The following is an 18,381-nucleotide window of genomic DNA, read 5'->3' on the forward strand; positions in this document are numbered from 1 at the left end:
GGATGAGCTGAAGCCGCTGACATGCCAAGGAAGGCACAAAAGCAGGGCTGTGGTGTGTGTGCCTGCCCTGCAGCTCTCATGCTGCACTCCCAGGCAGGGCTCAGGTCTCTGTTCTGGTACCTGAAATACAGGCAGCAGCCATGAGTTCACCAGAATTCTCCCTCACTTCAGTGTGGGTCATAGCCTATGGTTAACAGCATCTTGTGGTGTATTACATATGCATAGAAGAGCTTCTGCTTTCTCTTAGTAATATTATTGTAAATTGGGGGGAAATTGCAATTTTCATTTGGAATTGTGCTTGGGATTACTTTAATGGTTTTTGCAGAGATTTGGTCTTTCCCATTCTCCATCTTCCATTTTCTATCTCTTGCCTCCCTCTGTGCTCTTACCTGTGTAGTGCCTTGCTCTGGAGTGTTCTGGGTGTCTGACAGCCTCGCTGGGGGATGGCAGTTGTTGTGCACAGTGTCCCCAGCTGCATGGGGCACCTGGCAGTCCCTGCCTGCGAGGGCTCAGCACTGGGAGTTCTTGCTTGCCTTTGTTGGTTTGCACAGAGGCGAAGCCTTGGCAGTGCAGGGAAAGCTGCTTTGATTTCCTAGGCTGTTCCCAGAGGCCTGACAAAAGAAAGCCAGCTTTGAACTCTTTGTCCCTCCCTGCGTTCCCAGGCAGGAGGGGCAGCTCCAAGGAGACCAGGCTCATAAGACCATCAGGGCAGGGGCTGGAGCAGAGAGAAGTGATCAGACCCTGCTGAGCCCTGCAGCACAGCTGGTGCAGCCTGCAGCCTCCTGAGCCCCCCGGCAGCATCCATTAGGGGCTGTGTGCTTAACTCACCCCTTTGTTCTTTAATTCCAGAAATTTAAGGAGTATCTGAATGGCAGTAACCTCATCACGAAGCTCCAGGCTAAACACGACCTGCTGAAGCAAACTCTGGGAGAAGGTGAGTTGGGGTCAGGTCCAGAGAGGATCCTCCCATCACCTCAGAGGGTTTAAAGCAAGTGTCATCTGCCAGCCTCCCCTGTGTGTGTTCTCCTGAGTGACTGAGGGTTCTGTGCCTGCCTGCTGCTGCTCAGCCTAACCAGTGACACACAAAACCATGATTTCCTTGGACTTCTCCTCCCAATTCTCTTTGGGAATGCACATGGGGAAATCTCTTTGAATCTGGAACTGTGTGCTGAAGTGCTGGCTTACTTCTCCAGCAGCAGAGATTGCCTCTCACTCCCACCTCTGCCTCTTTCCTTCCTCTCCCTCATCTCCCTCCAGATTTCTAATCTGTCTTTTAATGGTGGGGGCACCAGTGGGCATCTCTCCTCCCCACATGCAGCTTCTCTCTGCTGGAAGCCATTCCTTGGGGGGTAGGAGCCAGCAGAGAGGGTGTGAGCTCCTGTGCAGCTGTGCTCTGCAGTCCTTTGCTGGTGGCTGATGTGGAGGGATGATGGGAACTTGTGTTTCTTACAGGTGAAAGAGCTGAGTGTGGAACAACCAGGTGAGCACTTTCTTCCCCTTACTTGCTCCTGGGGAGGGCTGGCACTGGCAGGAGGGGGCTGTGGGAAGGGGGGTTTGCTTTGCTGCTGGTGCAGCTTGGTGGGGCTCAGCCCCTGTGCTGGCAGTCCCTGTGCCCACCTCCTGCTTCCCAGCTGCATGGCCTGGAGTGCTGGGCTCAGGGGGATGGCAAGCAGCCCTTGGTTCTGCTGCAGTGTGGTTTCTGGCTGGCTGGCTCTGATGTGCCTGGATGTGCTTTGTCAGCACAGTGCAATGCCCTGGAGCATAGCTGAGGTGGGCTTGTGTTCAGACAGGGTGACACCAAGGTGTCCACTCGCTCCCTGCCATCCCTCTTCCTTTGAGGACTTTAATACCTCCCTGAAATCCTCTCCCAGCTCTGGCTGCTTTACCTATGAGTGCAGAGCATGCCTGTGTCACAGACTTCATCCCTCTACTGCAGAAGATAGGGCTGGGGCAGATGTGACAGAGAGGAGGCTTTGATCCGTGTCCAGTCCATGGAGCATCTCCCCAGAGCTCCGGTGGCTTGCTAGGAGTGTGCTGGTGTTCTGACAGTGAGACACAGGCCAGCAAAGCCTCCAAACAGCTCCCTAGAAGATGCTCTCTGTGTGTCAGCTTGTTCCAACCTTGTTTGTGTTTGATAGAATTTATAATAGCAGCCCCAAAGCTGTGTTCCCTGTTGGAAGTTGGGAAGCAGATGGTGCAGCCTGGGCTGCCTTGCCAGGCAGGAAGGAGGCTCCTTGTGCTGCCAGCACCAGGGCTGGGCACCAGCAGGGCACCGAGGTGCTGTCAGGACAGAGAGCCACCTTCAGAGAGCGGGGCTGTGCAGTGTGGCACTCCGAGGAGCTGAGATGGCCCTGCTCCCCGTGTGCACTGTGGGGCCCTGGGGCTGTGTGCAGGGCCCTGCCTGGGGCTGCAGGCACAGTCCCTGCAGTGTGTGGGGCAGGGCTGCTCCCACAGGCAGCATCACCTCTGCTCCTCACTCAGTTACCCCTCAGAGGAGTGCCTGGAACCTCTAGGAGTGTACAGTCACGTTGCTTAGTTAGAGGCATCTGATTAAGGAACCAGCAGACCCCTGCTGTCCCCTTTGCACCGAGCTCTGTGTAGTGTCCATGTCTGTTCCATGAGATCTCCTGCATGAAGGCTCCCAGCACCCAGTTTTGTGTGTGTCTGCAGTCGTGTTCTCTCCCCTGCAGACATCGGTACAGCCTGGGCCAGAGGGCAGGGCAGAAATCTGTTTGGGATTTTGTGGTGTTTTTCTCATCCCCATCCCTGGGATTCCAAACAGAAGTTAGATACAGCACTGTGGGGCTGTCCCCACTGTCCTCATTCTGGCCTCTTTCTGTGAGCAGAGTGAAATCTGTTTAGGAACAGGAATACCCCAGCGTTTTCTGGGGTAGCTGTGGATATATTCTTTATTTTGGATGTATCTCCTCAGCTGCTCTTGGTGCCTGTTCAGGCTGAGGGAGTGCTGAGCTGGCGGTGGTAGGAGGCAGGTGTTAAATCCAGCTGGCCACCAGTGCTGCTGGTTTCCTGCTGCAGTGGTGTCCATGTGGGTCACACCAGTGTCAGGGGCTGCAGGGTATGTGGAGCTACACATCAAATCCTCGCAGAGGGACTCTTCTGTTTGATTTCTTATTCTCAGTTATAACCTGTGAGATCTCGCCCTGTCTTTGCATTTATGTTGGTGTTTTGTTGATTTATTTTGTTCCATTTTCTCCCAGGCCCCCCTGTCTTCCCCCTAAGCCACAGAAAATGAGGAGACCTAGGCCTCTCTCAGTGTATAATCATAAACTCTTTAACGGCAATATGGAAACATTCATTAAGGTACTTGCTGGCTTGCAGTAGGAGTGTCTGTGAACGCTGGGAATGGAATGGTGGCTTTCCTGTCCTGGCTGCTTGCCATCCTCAGGGGTCCCTCTGGCCCATCTGCACCCAGCTGGCGTGGCCAGCACGGCTTTGCCTCGGTGATGATTTCTCTCCATAGTTCCCCTGGTGCATTCCTGGTGTTCTGTCCCATCATGGGTGTGCTCCAGACCCCACCCCTGGCTGCTGGCCATGTGCACTATGAGGCAGTGCTGACTGAGTGTCCTCCTTGTCCTGCTGCTTCTACCCATCCTGGGAAGAAAGATTGCACAAGCTCAGCCCAGCCCTCAAAGGAGCAGCAGACACACCCCCTTCCTCTTTTTGGTGCTCATCCATCCTTGTGGCTGAGAAGGAAGATAAAATGACCCCAGAAGTGTTTCCCCCTTTCAAGGACTGTCAGCCTGGGGTAGAAGTCCTGCTGTAGGGGTGTCCATGTTGGAGGGCAGACAGGTGACCCTCAGCCTTACACACAAGGACAGCAGCAGCAGCCAGCCCAGCTGCTCATCCCCTGCCAGCTGCTGACAGGGGTGTCCTGTAATCCTGCTCTGGAGAAAGCTTCAGGGAAAACACTTTGAGAAGCTGTAAAGACAAACTGTTGGATTAGGTGACTAATAGGCATCATCTGGCTGGGGTTTATTGCCTCAAGCTCAGCCCTAAGCCCGAGGGCAGTGTCTGTACACAGCACCAGCACGGGGAGTACTGACCTCACTGGCAAAGCCTGTAATCCCGTTAGGATTTGTGATTACTCCTGACTTAAACTGGTTTTTAAAAAAGTAATGCTCATTAAATCCCAGCCTGTTCAGCACTGAGAAGGAGGAATTACCTGCTCTAGAGATCCATCTGAGCAGGACTGTCCCGTGCAGAGACCCTTTGGGGATGGCTGCCTGCCCTTGGGCTGTACAGCCTCACAGGCAGCTGGGTCATGGGCAGCTGCCCAGATGTCCCTGGTCCCCAGTGCCCCCATGGCTGCCCAGTGCTCCAGGCAAGGGCTGTCCCTGTCCTCAGGCTCCTGGGAAGGCCACAGGTTCAGGCAGGGAGGAAATCCCAGAGGCTGTCCCTGCAGGTCACCGAGGCTGGGGTGCAGCGTGCCAAAGGGGTTTGGGAGGGAGGGTGGACATCCCAAAGGCCTGTGTTGGCCCTTGCTAAGCTGCCATTGCATTTGAGCATTCATGGCCTCCGAAGGAGATGCTTACCTCTAACTGAACTTATCCCTGCTTAATCTGTTCTCTTTTTCCACTCTGCTGCTTTTTTTGTGCTCAGAGGAAGGAGGAATGCACGAACGAGGAATCAGGTACTTACTGGAGACCCCAGATTCCCGTCTGTGAGACAGAGGGAATTGCCCAGAGATGCCACTGTGCTCTGCTGGAAAAACCCAAAGAGAAATGTGTCCCCTTGGGCTGTCAGACATGGCCCACGGTCCCCTTGAGCTTCTGCCACAAGGGGCCTGGGGAGAAGCCAGAACTCACCACTGGTTCAGACTCAGGCACTTGGTTCTGTACCCAGTGGTGTTTGTTGGGCTTTTTAGCACCTGCTGACAATGGCTCTTTCCTTTGATGGAAATATTGTTGTAAGCTGTGTTACGGGAAGCTTATTCCATCAGCCAGGTATAGCACAAGTTTTATTTCAGCCCGGCATTCCATCTTTGGGGTGGAATAGCTGTGATCCCTCGTGGCAGTCTCCTGTCTGAGCCAGACAGGGAGCAGCAATGTTTCACACACCTTAGTGACAGCTTTCCTGGGCATTTTTGGCTGTACACGGTATCCTCAGCGCTCTTTGATGGCTCCATGTTTGTAACACCTCCTTTCCTGCCTGTCCTCTTACTAAACTCCGCAGCATTAATTTTCAAACCTCTGGTCTTGCAATCTTTAATGCATTTCCCATGCTTTGTTAGCAACAAACCAGTCATTTTTCTCTTTTCCTTTCCTTTCCTGAAGGATTCAGGACAGGCCATTCCACTTGTTGTAGAAAGCTGCATCCGCTACATCAATCTGTATGGTAAGTTGGCTCAGCACAGCCCCAGCAGCCTGCCAAGGAGAAAGTACCTGAGTGAGCAGTGAGAGCCAGCAGGGGCTCCCAGGGCTGCCTGCACTCCATTCTCCATGGCTCAGTTTAGAATTCCACTGGCATTGGCTGACTGGCCACCAGTGAGGTTTTATTAGCCCTCACCCTTTCGGCACCTTGATCTGGGGGCTGTGGTTGGAGAATATGAGCAGAAGTGGGGTGCAGCAGGCTGTCCCTGCTTGGTCCAAGCCTGTCTGGTGCATCACCTCCTGGGTTCTGCTGGTTTGACCTGCAGGTATTGCCCAGCAGTTCCAGAAATCTCTCCTAAAACATTGTTCTCTTCCAGGCCTCCAGCAACAGGGCATCTTCAGAGTCCCTGGCTCCCAGGTGGAAGTCAATGACATCAAGAACTCGTTTGAGAGAGGTGTGTAGCTGGGGTGTGCAGGTACAGCAGGATGTCCTGCCTGAGCAGGATCCTTATGGGAGGTGGTGGGTGCATTAGCCAGGCTGTAAAGCCTGTGTTAAAGCCCTTTGTGCTATGAGACATGAGCAGGTTTTATCCCTTCTGAGTTTCCCAGTGTTGTGTCTCTGGCAGTAGTGAAGAGTTACCCAGGGAAGGAGTATGAGAGGTAGGGGTACGTGCAGAGGTCTTTTCCACAGTCATTACAAACACAAGAGCCATAAGAGAGTTTGCTGGGGACCTATGTTCATCCTTCCTGCAGCAATTACCAAGGGAGGCACAGCATTCCCTGTGCCTGGTGCCAGGGAATCTGCTGAGAAAATCACACTCAGGATGCCAGGCCAGTGAGAAAGGGAAAGCAGTCCTGCTGTCCTGAGTGGAGGGGAGCTGTGACAGGGACAGTCCTGCTGGGAATAGTGACCCTTAATCCTTGAACAGCATTGGAAGGATCAGGATGAAGGTGGATGGGCCAATGGATAAGGCGGTGTTAGGATTGTCAAAGGCTGGAGGATTTGCACATCCAATTTAAGATGAATTAGTATCCAAATCTCAGGGGCACTGAAAGCCTTTCACAGATTTAAGGCAGTACAAAGCTATCCAGAGCTGTTGGGTCCATTCCAGAGGTGTAATTGTATCCTCCAGCCAAGCCTGTCCTCTCAGCCTCTCACTCTGTGTCGTTCAGACCTCCTCAGCTTTCTGGGCTGGTGCTGTAGATGGAAGGAATGCACTGAGCTGGAAACAGTGAAGGAGAAACAACCAATATCATCCTTGTCCTCAGGAAAGGTTTGAAATCCCCCAGTAAAACTGGTTTTCAGGAAAAATCAGCATTGCCATTGCAGATGAGGAGGGTTTCTGAACCCTGGGAAATTTGGGTGTTCCACTAAATGAGGAAAACCACTTGTGCTAGTCCAGCTTGCTGGGGATGCGGGATATAAAACCTTTTCTGTGGGCAGGCGAAGACCCCCTCGCTGATGACCAGAACGAACGAGACATTAACTCAGTGGCTGGAGTCTTGAAGCTGTATTTCCGAGGACTGGAAAACCCCCTCTTTCCTAAGGAAAGGTTTCAAGATTTGATATCTACTATAAGTAAGTACATGTGACAGCTCTTTGTGGAGAGCTGGGTGGGACAAGAGAAGCACTAAATGGGTGTCCCAGCCTAAGCAGGGTGAAGAACTTCTCCTTTTGCTCTTGCAGGACTGGGGGGTTTATGTGGAAGCTCCTCAAAGGCACAAGGACAATAGACAGGTCAAAAGGACTTTTCAGAGTCCACATGGGGCTGTCCTTGTGTGTGCAGTGGTGGTTGGTACCCTGTTAATTCCATATGCCCAGTTGAAACATTTTGCTCTGGGAGAAGGGCAAGTGTTTTGAGAGTTTGTTTCTCTGGGTGTCAGAACAGATATCTATTGGCATAGGGTTTTATCCAGTTTGTATTTAGTTGGGTTTTTTTTTTAGGAAATACTCTCCTTTGTAAAACCAAACTGAAGAAGTAGAGAACCCAGCAGGCAATAATGGGATAAATCAAATGGAAAAATTCCCTGCATGAAATACTACATAACTTTCCATCTTGGTATTGAGGCCAGATTTTGCTCAGAATTTTGATTAAATGGCAGCCTAGCTACATGTTGTCAGTGAACTTTATTGTGATTAGCAAATGGCATAGTTTGAGCCAGAAGAACAAGCACTTCTGTGTGATCTGCCTGCTCCTAAAAGCTCTGGTGCTTGTCCCCTGCTTCCTGTGGAACAGCAGCCACAGGATTAACTCTCTACAGAACACAGGGGTAGCCTAGGGCAGGACAGCCCTGAGTCACCCCCTTCCCTTGGGAGGCAGCAGGTGTCTGATGGCAGCTCTGGGCTCTGCACCCCTGTGGAGTGGAGAGCAGTGAGTCTGACAGCACTGACTCAGCACTGGTTCAGCTAACCTGTTTCCTGGGAGTTCCTAATTCCTATTCGGTGCAGCAGCAGACAGGAGCAGAAGGGCTCAGAAGGATCCAATGCATAACCCAGAAGGGTAACCTGAATAAAAGCCTCGTTTAAAAATCTGCCCTAGAAAAGCAAGCAGTGCTCTGTTTTCAGTGTCACATTGACTCAGGCTTTTGAGGAACAGAGGAGTTGTTGAGGAATGAAATGAATAATGCATAAACATTTATTTTAAAATCAAACCCACGGAAATGTCTTTATTTGCTGTTCGTACTGCATCTGAACATAGGAATTCCCTGCTGGAGGAGCAGTGTCCCCCATTCTCTGCCTGCACCTTACTACCAGCCTGACAGATGACCTCTGGAGACAGGCTTTTGTTTTCCTCACTTACTGGGCCACTAGATCTGGAACAAGTCCCTGTGGTGTCTGGTCCTGAAAAGGTTTTTAAGGATGTGCTTTCTATCCATGTGTTCCAGAAATTGAGAACCCTGCAGAGAGAGTGCACCAGATCCAGCAGATCATTGTCACTCTGCCTCGGGCTGTCATCGTGGTCATGAGATACCTCTTTGCTTTCCTTAACCAGTGAGTCTGTTTTCTTGCTTCACCAGGTTCCTCCTTGCTGTCCCCTTTGCCAGGCCTTCCCTGTCTTTGGTGCACGAGTCCCTTCCGGTGTTGCCATGGGGAGTCGTGATTGGGTTCTTCCCAGCCCTGCTGGCCGTGGCTGTGTGCCCAGGGAGGGGACAGCTCAGTGCCAGGGCAGTGGGGACAGCTTGGTGCTGGTGCATGCCCAGGGAGGGGACAGCTCGGTGCCAGGGCAGTGGGGACAGCTTGGTGCTGGTGCATGCCCAGGGAGGGGACAGCTCGGTGCCAGGGCAGTGGGGACAGCTTGGTGCTGGTGTGTGCCCAGGGAGGGGACAGCTCGGTGCCAGGGCAGAGGGGACAGCTCAGTGCCTGGGGAGGGGACAGCTTGGTGCCAGGGCACTGGGGACAGCTCGGTGCCGGTGTGTGCCCAGGGAGGGGACAGCTCAGTGCCAGGGTGGAGGGGACAGCTCAGTGCCCAGGGAGGGGACAGCTCGGTGCCGCTGTGTGCCCGGGGAGGGGACAGCTCGGTGCCAGGGTGGAGGGGACAGCTCAGTGCCCAGGGAGGGGACAGCTCGGTGCCGGTGCGTGCCCAGGGAGGGGACAGCTCAGTGCTGGTGCATGCCCAGGGAGGGGACAGCTCGGTGCTGGTACGTGCCAGGGCAGGGGCTCTGCTGGGAGGTGTCCCAGCAAGCAGGACCACGGCATGGCAGCTCCTCACCATGTGCTTGCAGCTTGTCCCAGTACAGCGATGAGAACATGATGGATCCCTACAACCTGGCCATCTGCTTCGGGCCCACGCTGATGCACATTCCTGACGGGCAGGATCCGGTGTCCTGCCAGGCCCATGTCAATGAGGTCATCAAAACCATCATCATTCACCACGAGGGCATCTTCCCCAGCCACCGGGAGCTGGAGGGGCCTGTCTACGAGAAGTGCATGACTGGAGGGGAGGAGTACTGGTGAGCTCTCTGCAGGGTTCCTGGGTACAAACACCTTCATCAGGCCAAGAGGCTCTTTCACACTGAACCATTTGATTTAGTCCTACTAGTCAAAACAGGCAGTTTCACCAGGTATTTAATTTTCTTGTGCTGACTCAGTATTTTAAATCTCAGTAAAAAACATCAGAAGAAACATTTTCCAGGGCAAATACTAATACTGATGAAGATTATTTTTGTAGACCCACAGAAGCATGTTCAGCAAAACAGAATATTGAGTAAATTCTGTCCAAATTCCTCCTAGGCTGGAAATTTTGAGTAAAGACCCCATAGTTCCATCAGAATTTGCTGGTTGGATGAAATCCCTTGGCCGAGGTTAACCCAAACCTTCCAGTTCCCTTTGTTGCTGGAATTCTAACCCAGCATTCAGGTCTGGATTTAGCAAGCCAGGATCAGTAATATACTTGAACTGATTTTCTACAAGTTTCGTACAATTCTGAGACCTCGCCATGCCTTTTACTAGTCACCTGCCACCATCCTTCCTGGTGCAGCAGAGGATCTAAAGCTGAAGCTCACTGTGAATTAGGGAATGGGGCATTTAACTTGGTGTCACTTCGTGTTAGTTTTGCCAAACTCTGCTAAAGACTCAAGAGCCAGCAGAACGTGACGTTCTAGGCCTGGCGATTGTGGTGCGAGTGTCTGCTGTTCTCAGCAAGTTCAGGGATCTGCTGTGGTTTGAAATCAGAGAATCACAAATCACAGAATTAGTTAGGTCGGCAAAGACCTCCAAGACTGAGTCCAGCCTTTGACCAAACACCACCTTGTTGCCCAGACACATCCAGTTGTTTCTTGTACACCTCCAGAGAGGGGTACTCCACCACCTCGCTGGGCAGCATGAGGGGTGCTGAGTGCGTTGGGAGCAGTGTCACTTGCTGTGTGACAGCCTGCTGTGTGACAGCCTGCTGTGTGACAGCCTGCTGTGTTCTCTGCAGTGACAGCCCGCACAGCGAGCCGGGCACCATCGATGAAGTGGACCACGACAACGGGACAGAGCCGCACACCAGTGACGATGGTGAGCAGGGCTGAGCAGGGGCTGGGTGCGTGCCAGCAGAGCTGTGCATGCAGGAGAGCAGCAGGCACTGCACGGGCTGAGGCTGGCTGCTGGCAGGGCTGGGCTGCAGCAGGAGGCAGCGCTGTGCTCCCTGCGTGCCAGCAGCGCCAGCCGCGAGCGGGCGGCTGGGGGAACGCCGCTGGCACTGCCCTGGGTGGGGAGCCATGGCAGGGCTTGCTGTGCTGGAAGGGCCCTGGGGAGCTGAGCACCTTCTGCTTCGACAGCTGCTGCCACCCTGGCTGTGTCCTGCCTCGGCAGAGCACACCTGCCCTGCGAGGCTCTGGGGAGGAGGGAGGGCTCGCCTGGCAAGCGGGGCCACGGGAGCAGGATGGCACAGGGAATGGCACGCGAGGCCAGGCAGCTCTGGGCACGGGAAGGGCACAGGGAAGGGCACAGGGAAGGGCATGGTGGCCCAGGCGGCTCTGGGCACAGGGAAGGGCACAGGAAGGGCACAGGGAAGGGCACAGGGAAGGGCACAGGAAGGGCACAGGGAAGGGCATGGTGGGCCGGGTGGCTCTGGGCACAGGGAAGGGCACAGGGAAGGGCATGGTGGGCCGGGTGGCTCTGGGCACAGGGAAGGGCACAGGGAAGGGCACAGGGAAGGGCATGGTGGGCCAGGCAGCTCCGGGCACAGGGAAGGGCACGCAGGGCTGGGCGGCTCCAGGCCTGCTCTCAGCTCCAGGCAGGAGCCGACAGGCCTGGCAAAGGGAGGCAAGGGAGCTGCTGTGCAGCCAATTTCACACTTGGGTGGCCACGTTAATGGCTCCGATTGGGGTTCCCAAGTGATTAACTGTGGTGCCAAGTGTGGAGCAGATGAGCAGCTGTATTCTGTGGATTTACATATTCCCTCTCCCCCTTCCCTGCATACACTCCCTGCTGGTAGCCCAGCTTTGTGTCAGGGCTGTGGGAGCTCTCCTGGCTCCGTCTCCTCCAGAACTCTCTATTGATCCTCCTGTGGTGCTCCCAGACACTGCCCTCATGTGGAGGTTGCTTAAGGTGGGGAAGATGAATCTGCTGAAGTGGCCTGTCCCGTCCCAGGTGGGGCTGGAATGGGGCAAGGGTCCGATGCAGCATCCTTTGTCCTCCTTTGGTGTCCCCTCCTCTACATGGGTTTGGTTCCTGAGCAGTGTCGGGTCACACACTGATGGCTGCTGAGCCCACAGTCAGTAATGGGGCACAGCAAGTTTCCATGTTTAATGAAAATGAGGCAGATCTGGAGGAACTGGGGGGGCTTGCCCTGTTTTGCTGTCATTTTCTGCCTGCCAGTCTCCAGGTGGGGATTGAAATGATCCACTGTCTCAGGTAATCGAGGCATGCTAATGTGCCAGCAGTGGCAGGGGTGGCTGGGGAGTGGCAGCAGTTCTGCCACCCAAGCAAGGCACAGTGTGGGTCACTCTGGTTAATGAGGAGGGAGACACTCTTGCTGCTTTGCAGCTGTTGCAATGGTTTCTTTAGGATTCCCCAGCTGGAAACGGATCTGCATGGGAGCCAGGCTCTTTCACAGGCTCCTCAGTGCCGTTGGGTGACACCCTTGCCCAGAGGCGTAGAGGACCCTGGTGTGCTCATGACCTTCCAAAGTGAAGTTCTGCCTCAGCCCTCCTGTATTTCAGGCCCTGAGCTCTCAGTTTGAGTCACGGGTGTTTGGTAGAGCTCGCATTAGGAAAAGTGGGGAAACAGTGGGGCAGAGTGCTGCAGATGGTGGGGTGCAGCGCAGCTGCCTGGCTGGAGCTGGTATCATTATTTCCATGGGGATCCCCAAAGGGGCATTAGTTGCTCATCAATAATTCAGGCCAAACTGTCTCCAGGATAAGGAAGGGAGGAGAAGGTAAGTGGGGTTTGGTCACAGCATCTGACATGGCTTGACAAAATCTCAGGCTTGAGGATAATGGGTTTCTGTAACCGATGTGAGTGAGGGTGCCATATGCACAGAGGGAGATTCCTGCTGCTCCCCATCTGCTTTGTAGCTATTTGTAATTGCCAGTAGTTTGTGAGTCTGAGAGAGGTCCCAGAGAGCCTGGAACAACAATAAGAATTGATCAGTCTGAAAACAAGAAGGCTTGTGCTCAGTGTGAGCTGCTCTGGGGGCGCTGGGCAGCAGCAGCACTGCTCTGCTGTTCTGGGGAGGGGCTCTCAGGGCTTCAGTCTCTCTTTAGGGCTGAGCTGAGCTGCTCTCGCTGTGCCTCTCTCCTGTGCAGAGGTGGAGCAGATTGAAGCCATAGCCAAGTTTGACTACATTGGGCGATCTCCACGGGAGCTCTCCTTCAAGAAAGGGGCCTCACTCCTGCTGTACCACCGGGCGTCGGAAGACTGGTGGGAAGGGAGACACAACGGGGTGGACGGGCTCATTCCCCACCAGTACATCGTGGTGCAAGACATGTGAGTAAAGTGAGGGTTGTTAAAATCATGTGCTTGCACAAGGTCCACTTCAGTCACCTAAAATAATCAGTCAGTTTTGCAGTTTGTTTAGTGACTTGGGTGAGAAATCTGCTCCTGTTCACTTCTCCCTCTCTGTGTATTGTTTGGCTCCATTTGTTTCTCATTTGGGCTGATAAAGACCAGTACTAAACATTGTACCTCAGTGTACCTGGGCCCCATCTCTCATTGACTCCCCAACGTGGTGTGACCCAGGCTTCCCACTGGCCTTGTCCCTGTGAGCATTGGCCTGGGTTGTTCAGTGCTCACCTGGCCTGCGGGCAGATCCCAGGGCCCTTTGCAAGTGCTGTATCTGGAGCCATCACAGTGGCAGCCACATCACAGGGGATGGGAAGGCAGATGTGCAGTTTCCAAGTTCCCAGTGAGGTGGTGGCCCTGGTGCAGCCCCTTGTTAACAAAGTGTGGAGCTGCTGCCGTGGTGATGTTCAGCTTGGCGTGGCATCCGGGCCCTGGCTCGCCTGGGGCACAGCCCTGTCACTGCTGTGGTGTCCTTTCCCAGGGATGATGCCTTCTCTGACAGCCTGAGCCAGAAGGCAGACAGCGAGGCGAGCAGTGGGCCGCTGCTGGACGATAAAGCCTCCTCCAAGAACGACATCCAGTCACCCACAGATCACATCTTGGACTATGGCTTTGGGGGAGTGATGGGCAGGTAACTCACATTCCTGACCACGGGGGTGGTGGCTGTCACAGGTGTCAACAGTCAGTGTGTGGGGCAGGGCAGGATGGGAGGGAATGCTCTAGAAAGCACTGCAGGGTAATAGGGGCTTGGAGGGGATTTTATGTGCACTGCTAACGGGGTTTTAACATCTACAGAGGGTACAGGGACCCTGGGCAACCTGGGATAGTGGAAGGTGTCCCTGCCCATGGCAGGGGGTCAAAACAAGATGACCTTTGAGGTCCCTTCCAACCCAAACTACCCATATGATTTGATGCTGTCCCTTTCTTGGTACTGGCTAAAATATTTGTTTTCCTTCTTGCCTGAGTCTCCTGAAGCTGGAAGGCTCTAATTTGGTGTGAGCTGAGCCCAGGGTGAGGGGGTTGCCTTGCAGCATGCAGCAGTGGGGCTGACAGACGCTGACCTGTGCTGTGCCGGGCTCTTTGCAGGGTGAGATTGAGGTCTGATGGTGCAGCCATCCCCCGGCGCCGCAGCGGGGGGGACACCCACAGCCCGCCCCGAGGGATGGGGCCTGGCATTGACACCCCTCCCCGAGCAGCAGCCTGCCCCAGCAGCCCCCACAAGATCCCCCTCAACAGGGGCAGGATCGAGAGCCCTGAGAAGCGCAGGATGGCCACGTTCGGCAGCGCGGGCAGCATCAACTTCCCAGACAGGAAGGCTCTGGCTGACAGCCACCCTCTGAGATCCACCTGTGGGTCCACCCGGCACAGCAGCCTTGGAGATCAGAAATCCCTGGAAGCAGAAGCTCTTGCTGAGGTGAGAGGGCTGGGAGGGCACCAAGAGGCTACAGGAGCTCACTGGGGAGTGCCTGGAGCCCCTTCACTTCAGACATGGTTACAATGTGCTGTCACACCCAGCTCTCTTGGGTTGTTCTTGGAAAAGATGCTCACCCAGATGATGTTAATTTTCACCTTGAATCTTGTGGGGTTGCTGGGCTTGGGAGTTCTGAGACTTCTCTGGAAGAGTATTTTGACTCATCATCTTAGGAGCTTAATAGAATGAATTGGAGCTAACTTGATAGTTATTTCCCTTCAGCTGATCCTTTGAATGTTACCTGAGGGTCACTGAGCATTTTGTAGGTGTTATAAAATTAAGGACTTGTCTACACCAGGACAACATTAACTAGAGTGACTTTTCAAACAATTGACTCTGGTGCCTTAAATTGCTTCTCCAATAGTCTTGCTGAGTGGCCTTAATTAAGTTAAGGTGGATTTAAGCAAAGGCAAACTAGGGCCTCTCCATTTGTACAGGAGGCCCCAGCACTGTAGCCGTAGGCAGTAGCTAGTTCCCTGTGCATGGGCACTTCTGGTTGAACTGGGTTCACCTTCTGGGGGATCTCCATGGACAGACTGTGGAGCCTGGAGGTGGGTGGGCACTGAGGGGCTGGAGCCAATGTCTCCTTGGCTGCCTCAGGCCTTGTTGCTGCCTCTCGTATATCCATGGCGAGCTGCTGTTGTGCCATTCACTCCATAAACATCCCAGTGTCTGTCCCTGCCATGTGTCCTGTGGGCATGGGGCAGCAGAGGCCCCATACATCAGTGGAGGCTGCAGGGCCTCTCTTGTGAGGAAAAGCCAGCCTCAGTGCTGTGGGGGAGCTGTGTAGGCAGGCTGCTGTTCACCCATCACTCCTGGTGCCCAGGATTCATGCCCTTTGCAGCTGGTGACCAAGCTCCTGCGGACCTGGGGAGCCCAGGGCACCTTAGTGCGGCCAGTTTGGGCTGCACACCTTCTCCCAAAGCTGCCGTTTTCCCTGGGAGCTCTCAGATCAGAGACCCCCTCTGCAGACAGGCACGCCAGGATGGTGGGGTGGAGTGCAGGGGAGCAGGTGGTGCCGTGGCACAGCGCTGACGTGGCTTCGGCATTGCAGGACATCGAGAAGACCATGAGCACGGCGCTGAACGAGCTGCGGGAGCTGGAGAGGCAGAACACGGCCAAGCAGGCGCCCGACGTGGTGCTGGACACGCTGGAGCCCATGAAGAACCCTCCGATGGGCGCCGCCAACTCGGAGCCGGCCAGCCCGCTGCACACCATCCTGATCCGGGACCCCGAGGCGGCCATGCGGCGCAGCAGCAGCTCCACCTCCGAGATGATGACCACCTTCAAGCCGGCGCTGTCGGCCCGGCTGGCCGGGGCGCAGCTGCGGCCGCCGCCCATGCGGCCGGTGCGGCCCGTGGTGCAGCACCGCTCCAGCAGCAGCAGCAGCTCGGGCGTGGGCAGCCCCGCCGTCACCCCCACCGAGAAGCTCTTCCCCAGCAGCTCGGCAGATAAATCGGGCACCATGTAGGCCGGGGCGCGGGGACTGCGGCGCCCGGACGCTGGGAGCGGGGCGAGCGGAGCCGCGCCGGGTGGGCAGGGGTCAGAGCCCTGCTGGGCAGCCTCTGTGGAAGGAAACACGCGTGGGGCCTGGGCCTGGTGCTGTACATACGTGTGCGTGTATGTACATAGGTGTGCACACACCCCATCCATGCAGAAACACTTCCCGAGCTTGCAGTCCTACGGCAGGAGGAGACGGCAGGTCTGAGTGTCGGCACTGGAGAACACATTCAGTGTAGAAGTATATATTAAAAACAAAGTGTACAGAATTCAGTGACTTTTTAAAACAGTAGATTTACCTCAGAAACTGGCTCTGAAATGTCCTCTCTTGAGACAGTGGGTTGGTCTGGGTTTCCAAGGCTGTCTGTGTGCACCTGGAAGCCCACGCTGCAGCAGCTGTGCGTCAAGCAATACAAGGCCATCCTGGAATTTATTTTCTGTACCTCTTGGCATTGAAAAAAAAAAAAAGGATGGGAATGCAGTGGGGTCTGTTCACTGCTGGGCTGTGGAGAAGAGCTGGAAATCCATACATGATCATGTGTGACCGGCCAGCTGGAGTCTTTCCAGTCCTGAATCCTGAGATGTCTTCATGTGCCCGTGATTCCCTGGCAGCAGGGACAAGCAGGGTGTGTGCCATGGATGGGAATGGAGTGAAGTGAGTGTCATGAGTGGGACAGAGTGAGGTGTGTGCCATCACCCTCGTGCAGGAGGACGCTGCGCTGCACTGGGACTGTGGAATGCTGCTTCTCTGCAAGTTCTCAGAGTGAGCAAGGACTAGTGACCAAACCTGTGGTAAAGCATGGAGTAACTTACAGAGTTTGGAGATTCTTCATCTCCCTTTCCCCACGTGCTTTTTCCTTTTTTTTGTTTTTTTTTTTTTTTTAATCAAAACCCAACCCAGTGGTCTCTTGAGAGTCAGGCCTGAGCAGCAAGGAGGGGTCTCAGGTCAGAGTGGTTGTCCTGCATGAGAAGCATGAGCCGTGTTTGACCACATCAGATGCAAAACTGATCTGATGGGTGATACTTTGCACTTTCTGTACTGTACCATATAATACAACAGTTTGAGTTTATGCAAAAGAATCTACATTTTGTTTTACCCAGAGGAAAAATATGCAGAAGGCTGTGGATTGCATGGTCCTGTGTGATAATCCAGACTCCTCTGTAAGCACTGAATCCGAGATGCTCTGTGCTTCTCCTGCAGCTTTTCCTTGTACAGATTTCCATGCAATGCCCCATGGTTTGATTTGGCACTTCCCCATGGTCACATGCTCATGTCTCCTAACATTCATCCTTCCTCCCTGCTATCTCTGATCCTGCTGCTCTGTGCCTGGGCAAAGAGCCTGCCAGCCCTCCTGACTCACCCAGCGGCCACTTACCCTCCCTGGGGCTTTGCTTTGTCCCCCTCATGTCTCCAGCACTGCTGTGGACCCCAGCTCTGCAGGAGAAGCAGCCTGACTTCCAGAAGGCAGTGGAGGCACTGACCGGGGTGGCAGAACCCGTCAGTCCTGCCGTGGCTCGTGTCTCCTCGGCTGGGGAGCTTCCACGTGTGCAAGGCTGCCTGTACATCCACACCTGTACCTCTGTACCTGTCACAGCTGCACCCCATCTCTGCCCCTCCACAGCTGCACCCCTGTGCACTGGGCACAGGCTGTGGGACTGGCTGGTGCCTGTCCCCTGCCCCTCGCACGTGTCCCCTCACGCCCCGCTCTGCCAGCCCTGTAAATATTGCTGTACTTGCTTAACTGCTCGAAGGTAACTGTTAACCTGTAAACTGTACAAAAATAGGCTAAAGTTAGATAAAGCCGATGCCACTCAACAAATCTTTGCACTTAGTAGGTAGCTCAATGTAAAAATAAACCCAGTAATAATACTAGTAATCCTGAAGGGAAGCGAAGCTGCCGGCACCCCTGGCAGAGCCCGTGGGGAGCAGCTCTGCCCATGTCCCTCCCTGTCACGCTGGCAGGGCAGACGGTGTGTGTGCGTGTCTGTGAACGTCCTCGGCGTTTGGTTCACGTTGGTGTTTATTTCTCCATCATGCCCCTTTCCTGGCACAGCCCCTGGCCGCTGCCCCGCCTGGTGCAGCAGCTGCAGATGTTCAGCCAGGCTGGGCTGGTCAGGGACCTGTGCTGGGGAGGGAAGGACCCATTTGGCACGAGTGCTGTGTATCCATTGCCAGTAATTATTACTTTTGTTTCCATTTAGTTCCTGGAGAACATTCACTTTGCCAGTTTTCTGTTTTTTGTATGCTTTCTGAGATGACTTGAGAGCAAACCCATCTTCATTAGGGGTTTTATTTCCTCCCTTACTTTTGACCATACGGTACAAATTCCAGTGTCTTTCTATTAAATTATTGCCTTTCATTTTCCTTTGTTTTGTTTTGTTGTGGGTTTTAATACAATTGCTTTCTTATCTTTAAGTGCCTTTTTGAGCACCAAAACAAACGGTTGGAGTTCAGGCCTGGGGGCTGTGCACACATGGGTTCGTCTGGGCAGTTGTGTTGTGCTGGGGGTGATTGCTTTTAAAGTCCTTCCATTTTTCTGTTTGATGAAAAGGGAACCAAGACTTTTTGTTGGAGAATAAACTCCCCCTTT

The 18,381-nt window shown here is 54.2% G+C and overlaps 1 protein-coding gene across 2 annotated transcripts in view; it reads left to right on the plus strand.

The window, feature by feature from the left end:
- Positions 1–18,150, plus strand: part of SRGAP3 (SLIT-ROBO Rho GTPase activating protein 3) — a 69,944-nt gene extending 51,794 nt beyond the window's left edge. Inside the window, exons 10-22 of one of the 2 annotated variants that reach the window (XM_071439273.1) lie at positions 850–934; positions 1,453–1,480; positions 3,219–3,321; positions 5,295–5,355; positions 5,708–5,785; positions 6,775–6,909; positions 8,217–8,322; positions 9,054–9,281; positions 10,250–10,329; positions 12,564–12,744; positions 13,301–13,450; positions 13,906–14,233; positions 15,345–18,150. In XM_071439273.1, coding sequence (XP_071295374.1) covers positions 850–934; positions 1,453–1,480; positions 3,219–3,321; positions 5,295–5,355; positions 5,708–5,785; positions 6,775–6,909; positions 8,217–8,322; positions 9,054–9,281; positions 10,250–10,329; positions 12,564–12,744; positions 13,301–13,450; positions 13,906–14,233; positions 15,345–15,761 — 1,980 coding nt within the window. In that variant the 3' untranslated portion in view covers positions 15,762–18,150. Of the gene's footprint in view, positions 1–849; positions 935–1,452; positions 1,481–3,218; positions 3,322–4,620; positions 4,652–5,294; positions 5,356–5,707; positions 5,786–6,774; positions 6,910–8,216; positions 8,323–9,053; positions 9,282–10,249; positions 10,330–12,563; positions 12,745–13,300; positions 13,451–13,905; positions 14,234–15,344 lie in introns of both variants that reach the window. The other variant, XM_071439274.1, reaches the window with a different exon arrangement.
- Positions 18,151–18,381: the final 231 nt, after the last annotated feature.

Source organism: Agelaius tricolor, unplaced genomic scaffold (assembly GCF_023055355.1).
Source record: "Agelaius tricolor isolate 1412-34295 unplaced genomic scaffold, bAgeTri1.0.p SCAF_14, whole genome shotgun sequence".
Classification (NCBI taxonomy): Eukaryota; Metazoa; Chordata; class Aves; order Passeriformes; family Icteridae; genus Agelaius; species Agelaius tricolor.